This window comes from Aegilops tauschii, chromosome 5, assembly GCF_002575655.3.
Source record: "Aegilops tauschii subsp. strangulata cultivar AL8/78 chromosome 5, Aet v6.0, whole genome shotgun sequence".
Taxonomy (NCBI): Eukaryota; Viridiplantae; Streptophyta; class Magnoliopsida; order Poales; family Poaceae; genus Aegilops; species Aegilops tauschii.
The window spans coordinates 536,901,285-536,922,602 of record NC_053039.3 but is presented as its reverse complement, the minus strand read 5'-3'; the positions used below and the strand labels follow the sequence as shown (position 1 = coordinate 536,922,602).

Sequence of the window (21,318 nt, the reverse complement as noted above, 5' to 3'; positions counted from 1 at the left end):
TGTGCGGCGCCCCCGTCCACCGTTTACTCCCTCGATCATATTTTCGTAGTGCTTAGGTGAATCCCTGCAGAGATCACATCACCATCACCGTCACCACGCCTTCGTGCTGTCGGAACTCAGCTACTACCTCGCCGTCTTGCTGGATCAAGAAGGCGTAGGACATCCCGAGCCGAACGTGTGCAGAACGTGGAGGTGGCGTGCGTTTGATACTAGATCGGTTGGAGCACGAAGAAAGTTTGACTACATCAACCGCGTTATGAAACGCTTCCGCTTACGGTCTACGAGGGTACGTAGACATACTTTTCCCTTCGTTGCTATGCATCTCCATGGATAGATCATTGCGTGTGCGTTGAATTTTTTTATATTTTCCATGCAACGATTCCCAACAACCGCCACGCTCGCCTTCCTCTCCCTCTGCTCACTGCTCCTGGTTGGCCTCCGCCCCGTGCTCTGCATCGACCGTCTCCGACACGACTCGGATGAGGTGCGCGCCGGCTACACTGCGCAGCTCAACCACTCCTTCCGCGTCTTCGCCTGCTTCCTCCTGCCTGCTCCCTAGCCGACGCCGCCTACAAGCCCTACTGGTACAGGGCCTCCGCGCCCTTCCGGTAGCCCTGGTGGAACTCGGCCGCCTGCACGCTCGAGGCCGCCTCCTGGGTCTACCGACTCGAGGAAGCCAGGGTGCATGGCGTCGCCGTCGTCGACATAGAGCGTGACGACCCGCACGCACGCCTCGTCCTCCGATGGCGAGCGCGAGGTCGAGAACCACCGTTGTTGACCAGGAGGCGGGCATGACACCATTCTCGGCTTCTCGTGGCAGCAAGGGCCGCCGGCAAGCAGCAGGTGTGGGGGCGGCAGGGCGAGCTGCTGCTCATGGTCGTACTGGCCTCTAATGCTGCTCGTCGCCTGTGGCCGCGGCCGGTGGCCATGCACTGCTGCTCATCCCCATGTGTGCACATGAAGTGTTTGTTGAAATGCCACATAGAGAGAGAGGAGGAGGAGGAGGAAGAAGTTGATGTTGATGTGTGGGCCCCATCAGTCAACTTGACGGTAAAAAATAAAGGAGTTAACTTTCTCGCCATGTCAGCTCTGACACGCGGGTCCCGCATGTCATAAACAGGTTTAAAATCATAAAAACGGTCATCAACTCAACTTGGTAGTTTTTTGTCACAAAATTAGTACTAATCTGGAGTTTTCAGTCACTTTTCAAAATGCGATAGTACTGTGGGACGATGACGTGAAATGTGGTATTTTTTTGTCAAATACTCATTTAAAATGTATAAGACATTTTTTAACGTTATGATAGTATCAAAGAACGTCTACATTTTGAGACAGAATAAGTATGAAGATGAAACTCTAGTGGTTATTTTCTTTAGAATTGTTATTCTGAAAATATTAAACATTGATCAACGGAATGATTATAATTGCCTCTGATCTGCATAATAAAACCGGAGAATCGTGGGATAATCAGAGACACAAGAATGCCCAATTAATCGATTGACCTCGGAAGACCAAAATCTATGGTTTCTCCCGAGCATCCCGGAAGACAAGAACTATACCCTTTGACGCCTACAACAAAGTAATGCCACCTAGATACGGCATCATCCGCTCCAATCAAAGTTTACCATGGCTTTCATCGCCAACCTCACATTTCCCAATCACATGGCTAGTTGGTCTGTCTATCCCTGCATGGCCATATTCCACCTCACTGGAGTCTGGCCAGGTCTGTTGCTATATCCACATAGTTGTAATTGTAACAAAAGGCCGCACGAGAGCCATGTCGTGTGCAAATGCGTCCTCACCGGTGCCCGAGGGCAATGCCTGCTCTCGGCCACCGAAGGTGCTGTTCAATGAGGGAGACCGTACCCCAAACCTTCGAGGAAATTGTTGCAAGGAACCCCTTTGCCGCTAGTTTAGTGTACAAGCTTAGGTCGGTGGCATCATTCAACGATGACACTAGGGTGGAGGGACAGGGGGTGGTGGTACGTTTTCAATCAACGACAAAGACAGTTGGTGTATGATTAAATAGTGGCATAAAAAGTAACACAATGGCAGGTTCCATATTTAAACGACGGCAGACACCGGGAAAGAACCACACCCCTCCGCCGCTCCCCCAATGTCCTCCTCCCCCACTCTTCTGATGGCTTACGAAGAGCAGTTCTCTAGCATACAAGCCTGCTAGGTAGCCCGCCGAGTCGGCCGGATACGAGCGAGGCAGCTCGCTGCTCCACCTCCCGAGCTTCACCCGACGGAGCAAGTTGCCGCCCCAAGCCGTCGCGTGGTTCAGCAACTCCCCACTCCAGGACCACCCAATGAGGAGTGGTCAGTTGCTCGACATCGACACGACAGGGAGCACAACGGCACGGGCGTCATCGCTACCGTCGACCACCGCGCCTCCCGCTTCTGTGACCGCGCCTCTCGGGCCTACGACCGCACCATGCAGGTAGAGGCAGAAGCCGAGTGCGCGGAGAGCGACGACTCGGTGGCCGGTGCATCCGCGTCCGCCGCCATCATCGAGGAGAAGTAGAACAATGGAGTCAGCCGCCACTTGGGTCCCACGGAGGCCACCGCCTAGGCGACACCGGCGTACACAGTCGGTGTCTTGCCCGGTTCTTCTCTTTCGAGGACCTTCGTCGATCCCACATGGGCTTCACAGAAGCGGAGGCACCGCCTGCCCCTCCCGCTGAAGCATCAACCGGGGGTTACACTTCAATGAGTGGCGGGGAAGCGAGCTGTCCTTTGCGTTGAAGCTTATACCTTCGGCTTCGTGGGTCCCGACAATCCAGTGATTGGGCTGCTGGACATGAGGAAGACAAAGGGATCCGCGGGCAGCAATTTAGGTTAGGTATTAATTATACCTTCAGAGCCGGAGTAGCATCGTTGATGTAAATGTACTGAAACCCGTCATGTTGAAATCTGTCATGTTTGTATGAAATCCGGTCGAGTTCACATGAAATCCGCACGTGTTTGCATGAATTTTGTCCGGTTGGTTTGAGTTGTTGTGAAAATGTATGCGGCTAGCGTCGGATGGCTGCCTCCCGTATCCGTGTTCGCGGACTGGCCCCCCTGTATGCGGATGAATGTGGGAGGTTTTTTGCGGGTTGCCGTTGGAGATGCCCTAACATCGTCTGCTTCAACAACTATTGAACATGGCCTTTCATTGTTAAGCTCACACTCCCCAATACGCGGCTTACATCAAATAGGTTGCGGGCATCGAGAAAGTTGTCGGGGAGACCGCCGGCGGGCACTTACTTTGCGTCCCGGTGGACTAGCCAGCCATAGGTGTGGCATTGAGATCAATGGAAGGCACCACAAGACGACCGACATGGAGTCACCCATTTCCGGTGATCCTTCCCGAGGTTACATGGAATAGTGGGACGTTGTCGGGTCGTGTCCGGGAAATTACCCGTACATCGGCAACGTTGTTGACATGCGCGACGACTCCGGTAGCTTGGGCCGGCGTGCCGACGTGGCGGCGGCGAGCAGGTCGGATCACGAAACTCTAGTAGGAGGAGGGCAGTTTGCGCGGCCTTGACGGTGATGGCGTGAGTGTATGTGGTGTCTCCTTTTTTCCTTGCCCCTCTTCCTTCGGTTGGCTTGCTTCGTCGTCCCGGACGCACTCTCCTCCTGGGTGATCTCCTTCATCAGCTTCTTCAGGCCCACGAGGTGGACGGCCATGGCGGGAGGGCGGGAGAGAAATGATAGGAATGGAGATGATGTGCCACAGACGATCACACCAAGGAAGGACGCCGCGGGCGTTCGCTACATCACACCAAGGAAGGACGCAGCGAGCGTTCGCTACATGTCCACGCGAAATGTGTCGGCGCTTCGGAATTGCCATAAGATCTACCCGTCAACCGAGAGCCCTTTCTCTCCCGTCACTTCCGGACGCGACCTCGCAACAATAGCACATACTACCTCCGTCCTGTTTTATTGGTCTCCATTGTAATCTGTGCCAAATTTTGATAATAAATTTAACTTACAAAATGTTCATGCATGTCACTAAAAAGTATATCATTGAAAACTATGTTCAAAAATACGAATCCAACATATAATTTTTTGTTGACATGCACTAACATTTTATCAGTTAAATCTTTAATTAAAATTTAGCACAAATTATAAAGGGAGATAATAAACCAGGACGGAGATAGTAGCAGCGCCGGAAACGGCTGATCGAATCATCGCGGGTCGCTGCCACCGCGATGCAGGCTCGGCACTCGTCGGCAAGATTCGCCCGCGGGTGCACCACACCACACCGCAGCAGCGCTAGATTATCCCCTCGCAAGTCGCGACACAGTCCTGCGCTTTTCCCCCGTATTGTTGCGGTCACGCAGCCGCACACGCGGCGACCAACCGGTCCACCGGATCGTTCGTGGCCGAGTCGGCCCACACCCGCACCAGGCGGCTGGCCCTGGCCGGACACATGCCCCGCCGAAAAGCGCAGCGCGCTTTCCCCCGCCCGGCCTTCCTTGTCGCGCAGCGTGCGACGGTGACCACCGAGTCGCGGGCCGTCGCGTGGCGCTGGGCGCGCGTCGACACGATCGGTCGATCTCCAGTCCTGTGCGTGCTGCTCGGCGTGGGGTGTCCAGGTGCATCGGCGTCCGGGCCGCGACGTGGTCCACATTTCTGGGGAGGGAAGCCTGGGTCAAGTGGGGTGGGTCGGACGTGCGACGTGCCGTCGCTCTCGGTGGGTGTCGACCGCGAGCGACACGCACGGAGACACGTCGGGGACATATCGGAAAGGCGTGGGTGGTCGATCGGGTCGACGGCCTCGGCGTACGTGGCTGCGGCAGGCACGGCCCGATGCTGAGCTAACAGATGTACCATGCATTTTTTTTTTCTTCTAGTAGAGCGCAATGATCCACTTGCTCGCATGGGCCGGGGTGCACTGCACCTGCACCTGCACGGACGCCCGAGATGGTGTGAACGCCTTTCCGCTGGAACTTTGTCTGCGACCTACTGCATACACGAGGCTGGAGGTCGATCCCATCCCTGCCTGGTAGAGGGGAGTGAAGCGAGGTCGTGTGCCCATCAACACTCATTGGCATGCCACGCCAGGCGCTGAGGGACACAAACGAAGCTGACACAGGAGTGACTTCGATTCATTGGAGGAGGATCAACCTCGATCTCAAGTCCAACGGATAGCTTTTGCAAGTTGCTGACCGAGCTCAAGATTTCTAGCCTGCTCAAACCGCCCTTACACATACAGCGCGGAGCCATCTCAAAGCTACGGCAATGCAGATTTTCATCCCAAAATCTGAACAAAACTCCCTTTTTATTGGATTGTTAGATGCAAACTAGACAGAAATCTTTAGTTAGATGAACAGAACAAAACTCCTTTTTTTTAAATTTGATTATTACTCTCTTTGCAAAGAAATATAAGAACGTTTAGAGCATCTACAACGGACTTGGCACATCAGGCCCTTAAACGCCCACGGACACGCCCGGATGCATCCGCGGGCAATGACTGGACACCCCTCAAATGTTGCGCCGCACATCCACATACATCCACATACCGTAAATTTCGATCCTCAAATTCATCCAATCAATGCATGTCGATCATACGGTACAAACTATCTGAATGCCAAAGTTTGAAACAAAGCAAAAACAAATCATAGTTCACCAAACCGGACATGGCAAAATGAAATCAATGTCCGAGCGTGACAGATGGCCTCGGATCGCTGGCTGGGCGCCTGCTCCGAGCGGAATGCGTCATGCTCGTCCTGCTCTGCTTGCATCCGGGCGAGGCGGAGGAGACAACTGCTCCACCATGTCAGAACCCCCCTGCGACGCCGCCGCCTCCCTCTTTCGCTGTCGGCATCACCGCAACTTGCGGGTGACGTTCTTCGCCGACGAAATCACGCCGCCGACGGACGAGGCGGACTGCGTCTCTGTCGCAGCGGTGTGGGTCGGGCTGGACGACATCTTCGGCGATGTATCGGGACCTGAGGTGAGGATTGGGAGCAAGGGTGAAGGACGGCGAGGGTCCGAACGCGGGAATGGTTGGCTGGCGGCTGGAGGAGGAGGAAGAGTTTGGTGGATTTGATGCAATTTGGAATGGGGTCAGGCTGTCGGGTCTGACGCGGCAGGCGTGTCCGGATGCGCCCAGGCACCCCTTATCCACCCCATATTTGGGCTGGACATATGGGTGCCAGTCAGCCTGAGCGTTTAAGGGACATGTCTGGGTCAAAAAATAATGATCAGGCAGTAAACGGACGGTCCATCCGGACGTATGAGGCGGATCGGATTTGAGAGGTCCGGTTGTAGATCCTGAGTTAGTAGCTGCAAACTAGACAACAATCTTTAGTCAGATGAACAGAATATCACACGTGATTTGCGCAAACAATCTCCGAAGAAAGCATGCGGCGAGCTTCACCTACCACGTGCTTTTCTGTCGCTTAAGTGACATGTCGGCGCCGACTAGCCGTACGATCGGATATGATCCTGTCCGTCTGAGACAACGATCCTTTCTTTAAGCCACCCCTTCGGTCTTATCAAGACAATCACGCTAAACAAATTGTGAAAGGCAAAGCACGTGCTCCCTGGGGTTGGTGTTGGTACGAGGTTCACTGAACCTTAGTTTTCTCCGGGATCAAGGTGCGCTGAACCAGGCACCGACCAGCCCGCTGAATTAATCTCAACACCTACCAGGACTAATCTACTACTCCTACTGTACGAGTAACGGAGTAAGTGCTTGGCGACCACGGCCGTTGAATCAACTGCTTCCGTGGCGGCCTGACCCAGCCAAAAGCAGCATCACCTCACAAGGTCGCGCTCCGACGATATTTCGGCCGTGCGCCGCATCGATTAACATCGAGTTATTAAGTGGAAACTTCGTGGATAATGACAGGCGTGTCATGAGAAAGGGTCTACGAACTACGAAGACCGGCTTCGATAGGTTTCGGACAAATAATCAACAGCGTGGTGCGAAAGAAACACCAATTGGATAAACACACACTCACAATCTTCACATTGATCAGATATACTGTATAATAAACAGAAGAAACAACCTCTACTTTTTTTTCGCGGATACGCACCGCATCATTGCATTGATAGGTAGAAGAAGTAGCAAACAGCAAGTACAGAATAACACCTCTGACAAGCATGAACTTTGATCCCCGCAAAACATTCCTGAAGATACTGGGTAAGCCATCACATAACTACTAGGTTCAGAATTTGACGTTGATCACATAACTGGGTGTTGCTGCCTAGCGCTTCCCCCCGCCGCCGCAAAGCTTGGAGGCCTTCCCGGGTTTGGGGGCGTTGCCTCTTCCAACGGTCTTCTCTAGGACTTCGTCACCTCCACCTTCTTAGCTCTCTTCTCGTCCTTGGTCTTCTTGATGCGCTCTTTGATCTCACTCTTGTACAACAGTTACCACTATAAGTAACTCACAGATACACATCATATAGAAAATCAAGGTGCCAAGACTGCGCTCATGTTTGTGCATTGATTAAACAGGAACAAAAACACATAGTGGATATTACACGGATGATGCTCAGTTGACAGGTATAACAATCCTAGTTTGACATGCAACATAAGAAGAACATGTTGGTTCATGCTAGCTTTCATGGTATAGCACATCACAATATCTAGAAGCAGGAGTCGGAAGCCAGGGAGAAGGAAGTGTTACCGGAGAGCTGCTTTCCTGGCTGCATCACGAACCTCAGGCTTCTCGGCTCTCTTCTTCTAGATAACATCAAGGGAAGCACCGACAAAGGACCTGGAATACGGCCTTTTGGTTGTGAGCCGCCTCTTCTTTGCAGCCTCGGCATGGATATCCTGCAACCATACACCATTTATAAGCACAACTTCAGAATTTCATATGCACAAACATAAGAGCATCTCCAATAGATGGTTCAAATTTTGGCGGTCCAAAACCGAAGATATAAAATTTGGACCGTCAAAAGGTGCATTTTGGAGCTCCGAAAAACGCTCAACTCCAACAAATGGTCCAAATTGATGGTCCAAAAGAGCAACTCCAATAGATGGTCCAAACCAAAGATGTAAAAATCTGAAAACGGCCGTGCGGCTGCTGCCAGCCACTGTTCAGCCGCGGTTTTGCATTGAAATAGCATAATTTTTTTTGAAAATAAAGTGCATCATCATCATAGTTTCAATCAAAAGTGCATCACCATCATAGTATCAAATCCCTCTACCAAAAGACCATCGTCTCAATCAAAGTTTTTCGCCCTAGAAATTGAAATGCACATGAATATTACTCATGCGGGTCATCAACACCACCGGCGTTGTGAACCGTGGTATGATCATCATCTTCACCACCGTCTTTGTCGACGTTCTCAACAAGCGGTGAACTCTCGTTGCCGTGAGCACCACCGGAAGCATCTTCATTGCGTCCCATACCGGTCATGTTGCCGACGAAGCCAACTCCAACGCCACTCATGTTGCCGCCATAGCCACGTCCCAAGCCACCCATCATGTTGTCGCCAAAGCCACCTCCCATGCCGCCAAAGCCACCTTCCATGTTGCCACCGAAGCCACCTCCCATATTTCCGCCAAATGCACCATTCATGAAACCCCCAATCATGTTCATGTAACCACCCATGGCACCTCCTATGCCTCCTCCCATGGCACCTCCCATGCCTCCTCCCATCATCATTTGCCTCATGAGCATTTGCTTCTTCACATTTCATCACGACAAAGTTCAACATATGCCTTTGCCTTGGCATCAAGAGTTGATGTGTCCATAAACATAAACTTGAGTGTCCTTGTTGGAAATATGCCCTAGAGGTAATAATAAAATGGTTATTATTGTATTTCCTTGTTCATGATAATTGTCTATTGTTCATTCTATAATTGTATTAACTAGAAATCGTAATACATGTGTGAATACATAGACCACAACATGTCCCTAGTAAGCCTCTAGTTGACTAGCTCGTTGATCAATAGATGGTTATGGTTTCCTGACCATGGACATTGGATGTCATTGATAACGTGATCACATCATTAGGAGAATGATGTGATGGACAAGACCCAATCCTAAGCATAGCACAAGATCGTGTAGTTCGTTTGCTAGAGTTTTTCTAATGTCAAGTATCATTTCCTTAGACCATGAGATTGTGCAACTCCCGGATACTGTAGGAATACTTTGGGTGTACCAAACGTCACAACGTAACTGGGTGGCTATAAAGGTGCATTACAAGTATCTCCGAAAGTGTCTGTTGGGTTGGCACGAATCAAGACTGGGATTTGTCACTCCGTATGACGAAGAGGTATCTCTGGGCCCACTCGGTAATGCATCATCATAATGAGCTCAGTGTGACTAATGAGTTAGCCACGGGATCATGCGTTACAGGACGAGTAAAGTGACTTGCCGGTAACGAGATTGAACGAGGTATTGGGATACCGACGATCGAATTTCGGGCGAGTAACATACCGATAGACAAAGGGAATTGTATACGGGATTGATTGAATCCCCGACATCGTGGTTCATCCGATGAGATCATCGTGGAACATGTGGGAGCCAATATGGGTATCCAGATCCCGCTATTGGTTATTGGCCGGAGAGGTGTCTTGGTCATGTCTGCATGGTTCCCGAACCCGTAGGGTCTACACACTTAAGGTTCGGTGACACTAGAGTTGTTATGGGAAATAGTATGTGGTTACCGAAGGTAGTTCGGAGTCCCGGATGTGTTCCCGGACGTCACGAGGAGTTCCGGAATGGTCCGGCGGTGAAGATCGATATATTGGACGAAGGGTATTGGAGTCCGGAAGTGTTCCGGGGGTACCAGGCTATGGCCAGCATGACCGAAAGGTGTTTCGGGAGCCCCGGCAAGTGTTGGAGGGCCTCATGGGCCAAAGGGGAAGGGGCAAACCAGCCCACTAAGGGGTGGTGCGCCCCCCACACCCTTTCCCACGTTACTTGGGGAGGTGGGGCGCCTCCACCTGACTTGGGAGGAAAGCCTCCACCTGCTTGGCTTGGGGGGCAAGTCTCCCTAGGATTTTCCCTAGGGAGATCCAATCTGCTTGGCCGCCGCCCCCTAGGGGAAACCCTAGGGCGCCTTCCCCTCTCCCCTTGCCCCTATATATAGTGGAGGGGTGGGAGGGCAGCCGTACCTCTTCCCTGGCGCAGCCCTCTCCTCCTCCAACTCCTCCTCCTCCTACGTAGTGCTTAGAGAAGCTCTGCCGGAGAACCACGAGCTCCATTGCCACCACGCCGTCGTGCTGCTGAAGTTCTCCCTCAACTTCTCCTCTCCCCTTGCTGGATCAAGAAGGAGGAGACGTCCCCGGGCTGTACGTGTGTTGAACGCGGAGGCGCCGTCCGTTCGGCGCTAGATCGGATCTTCCGCGATTTGAATCGCCGCGAGTACGACTCCATCAACCGCATTCTTGTAACGCTTCCGCTTAGCGATCTTCAAGGGTATGAAGATGCACTCCCTCTCTCTCGTTGCTAGCATCTCCTAGATTGATCTTGGTGATACGTAGGAAAATTTTGAATTATTGCTACGTTCCCCAACAGTCCTCTCCTCAACCACCTTCATCTCGTCAGCCGCGGCCTTCTTCTCCTCTAGGTCCACCTTCCTCTCCTCGGCCGCGGCCAACCTCTCCTCGGTCGCCGCCCTCTTCTCCTCGGCCGCCGCCCTTCGCCGCTCGGCCTCACTCCTCTCCTCTATTTCCTTGAGCTTCAAGATTCTTTTCTCTTCGGCATTCTCTTTCCTCGCCATCAAATCCTTCCTTGAGATCATTGTCTCCGGCCTTGGTTCCCTTCGCTTTCTTGTTTCCATCGGGCCTATAAGATTTTGTCACGGAGTGAGGAGTGGGGCTCGTCTCCTCAATGGCAACATCTTCTTCATCCTCAAGCACCGCACTCTTCTTCTTCGGCGATTCAAAAGTCTCTCTAGTTTTCCACTTCTCCTCATCCTTGAGCTCTTTGTAGCAATGATGAAAAGTGAAAGGTTTTCCTTTCCTTTTCTTCTTCTCGCCTTTCATGTTCCTCTCTCGAAACAATCCTTGTGCAATCATTTTCTACAATAAAACAAGTAACACATCATCATCAACATGTGGAACAAAGAGGAAATATTTGACAAAGCACGCACGAAGAGGGAATATTTACCAAGTCACTATCACCGCAACCACTTGGGTTCATGCGAGCAACGTTTGACAAGCAACCGGCCCAGTTTTGGCATTCGGCGTTGATGGTGGACCAACGTTGGTGTAGAGAGTCGCTCGAACGGAAGTGACCACTTGTGTTGCGCTCATCGAAGTACTCCTTGATGCGTTGCCAATAGGTGTTCACCGTTTGGTCGCTTCCAACGCTTGCATCTTGAGAGATTTTCTTCCAAGCGGTGCATATCAACATATCCTCCGCGGTGGTATAATTTCCACTTCTTCCCTTGACAACAAAGCCCTCATCGTCCACATCAAGATTGTCATCATCATATTGGGTTTCATATTCTTGTGACGCATATATGTAATCATCATTTGCCACATTTGTCGCGTGCATGAAAGCTTCATCATCAAGACTACAATTGGACGCACAAACAATCAAGAACACATACAATTTGAAACAACAAACGAGAGCACAACCGGAAAATTTATACCTTTGCGACATTTCCTCGAACATGTTGGAGGCAGTGGCCATCGGCGTGGCCACATCTTCCTCCACGGCTGGCGGGGGAGGTTGAGGAATGGATGTGTGGTTGCTGGAGGAGGCCGCCGGCCGCACCGGCTGCGAGTTGTCGCCCCGAGCCGCCGCGGCCGCCTTGGAGACCTTCACCGGCCGCGTAGAACTGTCGGTCGGGTTGTGGCTGCGGTTGGCCGGCCGTTTTCCGCCGCCTCGTCCCTTCGCCGGCTTCGCCGCCGTCGCGGTGGCCACCGGCCGGGGCGGCGCGAATCCGGGCCGGCGGGCGGGGGGCGGCGGCATGGCAGCGCTTGCGGGCGAGATGGCGGCGGCGGCGGCCACGTGGGTCAGCCCACCGGCTGCGGCGGCGGCGGAGAAAGCGGCGGGGTCGTCGCCTTCGGCCATGGCGGCGGCGGCCGGGCGGGCGGACGGGCGCGGGCGGGCGGGAAAGGAAAGGAACTGGCGGTTGGGCGTTCGCGGGCGGCGTCTGGTTTTGGACCAGATGCACCTCGTGATGTAAATTTGCACCGTGAGGTGTTGTATTTTATATCACGAGGAGGCCGCGGTCCATTTTTTTACATATGGACCGTCTGTTGAAGCAGCGTTTTTTGCTCCAGACGGTCCAAAAGTTAGGTATTTTTACATTTGGACCGTCTATTGGAGATGCTCTAAAGTGTGTAGTTGCTTATAGAAACAAGGACAGCGAGTGATGGAGCATCATTGGTGAAAACACAATAAAACAGAGAGCTAAGCTAAGAAACAATACGCCCGTTTGTGCAAAGCAAAGGAATGGAAATTACACGTGATTAAGCAATACATATCATTTATGTTGTCAACAGACTATCTGATATTGTGGTAAACTGGTACATTCTAGTCCCTGAGATTTACTAGATATGTCACCTTCTTTTACTTTCGCTAGCTACTCACAAATGAAATTATTCATCAGGTGAAATATTTAAGCAAGTCAATTAGTAACCAGATGAATGCACCTCTTACACTGCCTAAGCAGATACCTCAAATTTTCATCTGCCTTATCCAACCTCAACGACTTGTTCTTTATTCCGGCCGTTCTCTTGCCCACCTGCAAGCGTCGTGGCCGCACCACAAGGCTACCTCCGTTCAGGTCCTGCAGCTCCGCCACCATGGCTCACCACAAATCTGGTGGTGAGGCTGCAGCTGCGAGGGCACTCCCCGGCTTGTCACGGGGGAAGTTGTGCTTCCAACTACAAATGGAAGTCCCCCGCAAAAAAAAAAAAACTACAAATGGAAGTCGTGGGCTGCCTCCATCACAGTCGTCGGTCGTCGCAGGCCGTCGGCTCGGCTCATCACTGATCGTCCCATGTTGTAATTGCAAGGATGGAATTGCAAACGACAACGACGAACGGCGGTGATAGTGGCGTTTTGAATCATGATTTTCATTGTAAATTTTTTGCAACAACAGCTATGTTGCAAAAAAAGTGAAGATGGAAAAAAATCCGCAACAGCACCTTTGTTGCAGAAAATATATGCAACAAGACCTCTGTTGCAAAAATATTTCCGCAACAAGACTTCGGTTGCAAAAAAAAACTGCAACATGACCTGTGCTGCAGAAAATTCTTGCAACATGACCTGTGTTGCGATGGTAGAACGTGACATTGGCAGCTCAATCCATCAGATCCAACGGTTCGCAAGACGACGGATCTTTGCCGGCCGACGCGTAGCAGCGCCCTTTTAGAATTAGCGCTCAAAATTTGTCAAAAATATTAACTACTCATAAATTTGATTTTTACCCAAAAATAATATCGTCATAAGTCAATTGTTATAACACGGGGTGTTAATGTGTGTTTTAGTTCCTTGGATCGTGAGAGTATCATAGTCACTTTTTACAGTATGATGAGCTTTGGGGTTGCTCAAACGTCATCTGTAACACAGTGATCATAACGACAACTTACTGGTTCATCGGAAAAGTTTGACATGGGACTTGATAGCTTAAGAGTGGATTTTTCTCCTCCGACGATGGAGAGATATTTTTAGGGTTTTCTCGGTGTGACGACATCCATCAATCACCTGGCTAGACACAGATGACCACTCACGGGGATGCCGGAACATGTCAACGAGAAAGAAGAACAAAACCAGCAATGAGAAGACCGGTATAGTGAGCATGTGTATGACTCAAGAGGATAGCGACATATCTCACCTCAGGTTTTGAAAAGTATCGTGAAGCAAAGGAAAATCACATAATAACAAAAGGTTAACTCGAATGTCATTCTTGTGATTATAGGGATTGATACGAACGTCCACGGTTCTGATGTCGATCATTGAACGAAGGAGTTTCGTTCATGTCTATGTTTTACCGGACCTACAGTGCCACAGGGTTAAGGTAATCATGATCTGCTGAGTGTTAGTAGGACAGGAGTATCGATAATTTATTAGTGAAATAGTTTCATTAATATTCAGAATAGTTTCAAGAGGAACCAGAAGCATTTCGGGGTCACCGGAAGGGTATTAAAGTTTATCGGGCAATACCGGGTATTACCGATAAATAATATGTATGTGGAAACTGTTTTCCGGTGATGTTAAAATAATAATAATAATCTCTAACAATTGTTAGGAGGAGTTTATATTTAATTTAAGATCAACAGGTCTTAAAAGGCCAAATGGTGGAAGGAGAATTGGACTACATAGGCCTAATAGGGGAGGCGCCTTTCCATTGTGTGTGTGCAGGGGGGGGGGGGGGGGGGGTTTGAGGGAAGGACTCCTCCTTTCCCCCTTGCCCAGTGCAAGGGTATGGAAGTCCTTACCCCCCCCCCCCCCGGCGGTCCCCTCCTCCACTTCAACCTATATATACTAGAGGCTTTGGGCACTTTTATACATAAAAGTTTGGAAGCCTCCTCTAGTTCTCTAGTTCTAGTCGGTCCTAATTAATAAATTAGAGATTCATCTAGATCGTCTAATCCTCATAATTACAAGTTTAGTGTGGTTCTAATCTCTTCTCTTTAATTATCCGACGACGATTAGCTCTGGAAGCATTGCCGGATCGTGAAGATTGTACGCTTGCAACTCGTAGAGAGGTCATGCTTTCGGTTCTTCGTTCGAGGGACTGTTCGTGGACAGTTCGTGAGATCGTTCATCTATGCTTCGAGGGACTCCAAGTACGATCTACACCGACTCGTAATTTTTTGTTGCAACTCGGAGTCGGTAACTATCGAATCCAAATCGTTAATGCATCTTCATATTGTTCCTGGGTGATCGTAGGGCGATTTTTTTTATTTTCTACTCCCTCCGTCCCATAATATAAGAACGTTTTTGACACTACACTAGTGTAAAAAACGTTCTTATATTGTGGGACAGAGGAAGTACTACATTTCCCAACACGCGCCACCGTTCAACTTTCAGGGGCGCACGTGACAGCTGGACGGTGAAGGACCGTCCACGTCCATCATCGACCTCGTGTCCACCGACGCCGGTGACGGACAGGTCGCGGACTCATCTGAGGATGAGAAGGGCATTGGAGGCGGCAAGGCATTGTGTCCCAAGTGGGCCGGTCCGTCTCCGATGTTTTACTCTTCCTCAGCGAAGACCGCACCTCCACTTCACGAGTCTTGAACCCTGCCGTCGTTTATGGAGATGGCAGAGGACGTGGTTGCCGATACTGAATACAAAGGAAGTGTTTTAGGGTTGACCATTTTATTAATGAAAAATGTTCAAAATGTAATGAATTTCATCCGATTTATATGAAAACCCGTCGTGTTTGCATGTTTTTTTCCGACTAGTTTAAACCCGGCTTCAGATGAATGCGAGCAGCGTTGTATGACCGGCTCCTATATTCATGTCTGCGGACTGGTCCTTTTATTCACCGACGGATGCCCGAACAAATTTACGGGTCACAGTTGAAGATGCCCTAATATTGGCGGCCTTTGCCGCTATGTAAATTCTCCTTTTCCCTATCTTAATAAAGATCGGCCTCGGTCTTTTGAGAATCGGACCTGCACGTGCACATTGCCCGCCCTCCAGCGTTCAGGTCGAAGATGGTGTTGCCATAATCTTGATTTAGTGTTGAGTCTAGTTGGCGTAGGTAATGTTGAAGTCTTACACGAACAAGTCTTGGAGCATCCGTCTTCCTGGGTAACGTTAGGAAATTATCCAGTGTTAGTTAAGCAGGTTGCCGGGTAGTCCTAGTACGGATCAGGGTCGGGTTAATTAGGAGGACGTGGCTAGATCTTAGTTGACTAATTAGGGTCGGGTTAATTAGGAGGATGTGGCTAGGTCTTAGTCGACTGAGATTTAACCAAGTCTTAATCAAGTGATATTATATGTAAAAGAGAAAAAATCTGAAAAAATATTATACGAATCTTAATGTAAGATCTCATGAATATATCATCGACTGAGACTTGGCAAGACTGGATTAGGAAGTGTTGCCGTATGCACTTGTGTCTTTGGCCTTGTTCCTGCGACACCAGGAGTTGTTGTTCGAGTCGTCGTCTTCGGTGTAGGATCGGTACGAGTGCTTTTGTTAGAGACTCGAGATCATGAAATTGAGTTGTTAGAAGAAAAATAAAAGCACAGACATACGTTTGGCCAAGGGTTTGGCTCTTTCGATATGATCAATCCGTGGGCGGAGATCAAACGGACGGAGCTCCCGGAAGACGTCGTCCTGGAGATTCTCACACACGTCGCTGATGCAGCTACCCTCCTTCGTTGCGCCACGACGTGCAAGCGGTGGCACGCCCTCGTGGCCGAGCCCTCCTTCGTCCGCCGGCGTCACCAGATGCGGATGGCCGCCGTTGGCGTGTACGGGGCCGAGTGGGCGCTCTCCAAGGTAATGCGGTGGCCAGACGTCGCTCCATGCCAGAACGGGCTGCTGCTTACCCGGGGGATGGTGCAGGATGGCCCCATCCCGAGGCTGTTCCGGGAGCTGGAGCAGGTTGGCCACAACGGCATGCCGAACGTGCTGGCGGTGCCCGTCCTCATCGACGTTGAGGCCGGCGACGAGAAGGTGGCAGCGCTCCAGTACGACAATGCCATCATGGCCTACCGGATCTTTGGGCCTGGGTTGAGGGAGTTCCTGAGGGATAGCCGTATCTCCGTGGGAGACAGGATCGACGTATACGCTTGCCGACGCGGCGTCGGCGAGCGTTGCCTGCTCTTCTTCAATAACAAGGGCGCCCAAGGTTGACTTATGTCTAGATCAAGGGGGCATCTTGTAGCTCGTCCTCGTGATCAAGCAAGCCCCTTTAATTACCGTGCTTTGTTCATGCCTTGTACTTCTCTCATATAGCTGGCATCCCTAGCGGGATGTCTGTGTGCATGTTATCCTTCTATGTTGCTTGGTTGGTGTTTTATCTCAGTGGCTCTCGGATTGTGAGGGCATCCTACCCCTTCGCTGCATAACACGAGAAATGCATCGGAGCACCCCGGTGCCACACACCCCTATATATAAATAGCATTAAAAAAATATCAGAAAATATCCAAAGAATTTGAAAATATTTGGATATGAAATCTGGGTGCCCATCGTACACCCTTGTTCATTTTCATGGAGAATCGGTGTCCGTGGTATCCACGGCGCAGGAATTATGGTCCGACATACGTTACATCCAGTTTTTTTCTACACATACGATTTTTTTTGTCTTTTTACTGACATTACCTCGGGCACCCCTTCCCCATGAAACTGAACGTGAGTGTACAACGGGCACCTAGGTTCCATCCCAAAATTTCAGAACTTTTCAAAATTTCCTAATTTGTTTTTTAATGCTATATTCATATAGGGGTGTTTAACACGCGAGAGCCACAAATCCTCTTCCTCTAACACATGATAAGTTAGACACTGATACATTTCTGTATGTGTATATCAACATCTGTATTACCTATTATTTCCATATTTCTAATCTTATACTGTATATACAAAGACTTGAAGTCACTGAAATGTAGAGCAGGGCGTTTTGGTGCCACGCTCATCTGCACCCGGTTAGAAAAAATTTCGTAAAAAATTCAAAACAAATTCAAAAAATTCCAAATAAAATTTGTGTGGTAGACAATTTGATGTGTGAGGTCCGCTACAAATTTCAAGTCATTTGGACATCTGAGCAGCTCTCAGCAAAAAAGACAAATTAGACCAAAACAGTACATGAACAGTAAACATTTTTACAGACCCCCAAATTTTTTTTTCCTGAGAGCTCCTCAGATGTCCAAATGATTTGAAAATTGGATCGGACCTCACGCATCAAATTGTCTACCCCACAAAGAAAAAATGGAATTTTTTGAATTTTTCTAGTATTTGTTTTGATTTTTTTCTTCGGCGCCGGTGCAGATGAGCATGGGTGCAGAAATGGATTTTCGCTGAAATGTATTGATTTTTTTAATAATTGTAACTACCTTCTTTTTGTTGATAAAAGAAAGAAAATCAACCCAGAGAATCCAACAAATTTAAGCATAATGTGCTCAAATAACATTCAATAAGATTTTTTTATTAGAGTTTACATTAACCATATTGAAATTAGCAAAGCTACAGTTAATTATTAGAGTTGTGGTTGCTGATGGAATTTTTCAATATCTGAAAGCAAAATCCACGGGGTCAAACTTTCAATTCAATTGATCGTTTCCAGAATGTGCTTGCGTGTTGTAATCTTAAAGGCACGATTGGCGGCCACGGCCGTTCAATTAATAACCAGCTCAAGGCCGCATTTTGAAGGCCGTGCGGCAGATCGATTAACACCCAGTTACAAGGGCATGAGAAAGGTTCTACGGAGACGACAGACAAACATCGCAATGTGTTGCGGAAGAAACACCAACTAGACAAAATCTGAAACAACAACCAGATAACCATAAAACAATCTCACATTGATGAGAAACATAAAACAATCTTTCACACTGATCCACCACCGGTTTGTGCACCCAGATACTGCATACCGACAGCAACAGGAGGTTTGAGCAAAAAAACTTCCTAAAAGATACGGGGTAAGACATCATGTAACTAGTTCAAAAATTCGCATTGATCCGCAGGGACACCATCTAGCGCTTGCCGCCGCCACCGCCAAGCTTGGGGGCCTTCCCGGGTTTGGGGGCGTTGCCTCTGCCGGCGGACTTCTGGGATTTCGTCACCTCCACCTTAGCTTTCTTCTCATCCTTGGTCTTCTTAATGCGCTCCTTGATCTCACTGTTATAGATCAGTTACCACAGTAAGGACCTTATACAGATATACATCAGATAGAAAAACTATGATGTCAAGAAATATGGCAGGTGCATATTACATGGATGATGTTCAGTTGACAGGTGTCATCTAAAAAACTAGCCTCTCAAAACTCAAATTAGAGCAACCTTCTATAATGCAAACATAACTAGGTATTTCTTTCAAATGCTATACGAGCCATTAGAAGTCAGGCATTAAATCACCACATGGTTCAATACTGACTGAGCCAAAAGCAACCCTAGTGTGAGTGTAATGTTTGTTCGTACTAAGTTTCTTGTTATAACAAATCACAATATCTAGGAGTCAAAAGCAATGGCAAAAGTATTACCGCAGAGCTGCTTCCCTAGCTGCATCACGGACCTCCGGCTTCTCAGCTCTCTTCTTCTGGATAACTTCAAGGGAAGCACCTACAATTGACCTGGAATACGGCCTCTTGGTGGTGCGGCGCCTCTTCTTTGCAGCCTCAGCATGAATATCCTGCACCACACCACAAAAAATTATAAGCCCATACAGTTTGTCGTTGCTTAAAAAAAAGAAGCAGGGGAGTACAGAGTTTTGTTAAAACGCAATTAAGCAGAGATGAGAATTGCGCAGACATCCACTTGCAACAGAGCAAAAGGAATGAAAACTACACATGAATACATGATTAAGCAATAAATATCACGTATGCTGTCAGCAAAGAGCAGACTAGTTGACAATGTGGTAACCAAATTATTCTAGTCCCTGAGCCTGATTAGATATGTCACTTTCTTTTACTGCCACTAACTACCAGAAAAGAAACTACCAATCAGGGCAAATATTTAAGCAGGCCAATGAACTACCAGATCATTGCACTTATACTGCCTAATCAGATCACTCTAACAGGACATACTATTAAGATTATGAAACATATGCTGAAGTAGTATATGGAGTATATCATTCAAGGGAATTGGCTTATCAGTATGTACCTTCTTGTGCTGCTTCCTGTACATGGCCGTCCATGCGAGCTTAGCTGGCTTGAGACGGTTGTGGAAGTAGCTCTTGCACTTTGAGTTGGAGAAAAGGAAGACCTGATTTTGGGTACATGCGAAGAACGTACAGCACAATGTCAGCGAATTTCTACTTGGTTTTCATTCCATGCACAATAACAACAGGGACACACGGGCTTACTTGAGAGTCTGAGCGGATGAATCTGATCCCCTTCCCTGGGTATATCTTGGCACCACTGAAACGGCAGAGCTCTGTCCTGTATGAACAGGATTGCAGGAATAAGTAAGATTGTAGCAAGCAGTTTTACAAATCTTTTAACATCCCCAGACAACATCAAAGAGTAGCATACTTGAGAACCATCTTCTCTGCCCTGACAAACCTTCAAAGCTCCTCCTACAAATTAAATGCAAGGATATCAGCACCCACAATATAAGTCAATACCAAGAAAGCATCGCCCCCTAATAACACAGCTTCAAAGACGAAACCTTGCTGCCTCGTTAAACAATACAGCATATCAAAGAGACTAACAAACCAAACCGAACTACAGTGCATCATTATATTAAGTTTTAGCAAAACAGCAAGTTTTAAAGATCAGGAACTTATGTACAGAGCAGGATACATTGAAAAACTCTCATGCAAAAGTGAATTACACAGTAAGTACCACTGTTGAGATTTCTCCACACAAGCCACTGGTTCGACATTTCTCCACACACACAAAAAACAACACTGTTGAGGCTAATGGCTGACAGAGAGAACTGATCTTTAACATGACCAAATGATACACAAACAAAGTACAGTAGTTCTTACAGCGGCATGAACCAACCAACAACGCATGTAATGCGCGCATATGACGCAATCTATCAGCAAATAGAGAGGCGCCTTGGTGAGTCGACTGGGGAAAAGAGCCGTCTCACCTTGGATTGGAACCGGCGGGCTCCTGCTGCGGCGGCAATGGGGGCGCGCGCGCGAGCTGCCGCTCTCCTGCTCTGCCTCCGCCGCCTCCTCTGCTAGGGTTTTCGCCCGGCACCAGCCCTGTTGTTTTATACGGTCCTTGGAGAGGATCCAGGCCGTCCAAGCCCATATGGGCCGATTGGTGGAGACCTACCTTGCAGTTGGGCCAGGCCAGTTTGATGTCAGAGCTACTGGGCCTCTGTCCGCGAAACGGCAAGTTTAGCTGCAGGTAAAGTTATTCTCAACAACAACAAAACTGCAGGCAAAGTTCGCCTAAAAAAACTACAGATAAAGTATTTCTCCGCCTAAAAAAGGTAAAGTATTTCTCCAGAAAAACAAACCGCAGCTACATTAAAGGTGTGTTTGGCTATCTGCATCTTTTTTGTCACTTTGCATACTTGTCCTAGTTGGGTCTGGTTGAGCATATACATGCAAAAAATCATCATCTACATATTGATTCGTTGTCTGCATCCCCTCTTCTTGCATCGTAGCAACGCCTCTACGCACTGCGTTTGATTAATCACATGGGTTGTGCTCATTCTAGTGCATGTTGTTTGTTTGCATACACTGGACATGATTAAGAGTTAACAGCTACACATAACACACCGTCTTACACTAGAGTGCCTCAGCTAGAGCGGTGGGCGTTAGTCGCGG

The 21,318-nt window shown here is 49.0% G+C and overlaps 1 protein-coding gene across 1 annotated transcript; it reads right to left on the bottom strand.

Moving 5' to 3' along the window:
• Positions 1–18,374: 18,374 nt before the first annotated feature.
• LOC109784768 (large ribosomal subunit protein eL24) lies at positions 18,375–20,755 on the bottom strand. Its single transcript, XM_020343365.4, has 6 exons — positions 20,628–20,755; positions 20,063–20,106; positions 19,894–19,969; positions 19,692–19,793; positions 19,073–19,221; positions 18,375–18,711 (listed from the first exon to the last, which is right to left on the bottom strand). The coding sequence occupies exons 2-6, from the start codon at positions 20,071–20,073 to the stop codon at positions 18,567–18,569; spliced, it is 483 nt and encodes a 160-aa protein (XP_020198954.1). The 5' UTR covers positions 20,074–20,106; positions 20,628–20,755; the 3' UTR covers positions 18,375–18,566.
• Between the last annotated feature and the right edge of the window lie 563 nt (positions 20,756–21,318).

What these genes read in the sequence shown, in the direction of transcription:
- LOC109784768 (XM_020343365.4), bottom strand. An exon ending in TCATCCGCTCAGACTCTCAA is followed by an intron (nt 19,794 to 19,893) that starts GTAAGCCCGTGT and finishes ACCCAAAATCAG; the next exon opens with GTCTTCCTTTTCTCCAACTC. An exon ending in ACAGGAAGCAGCACAAGAAG is followed by an intron (nt 19,222 to 19,691) that starts GTACATACTGAT and finishes GGTGTGGTGCAG; the next exon opens with GATATTCATGCTGAGGCTGC.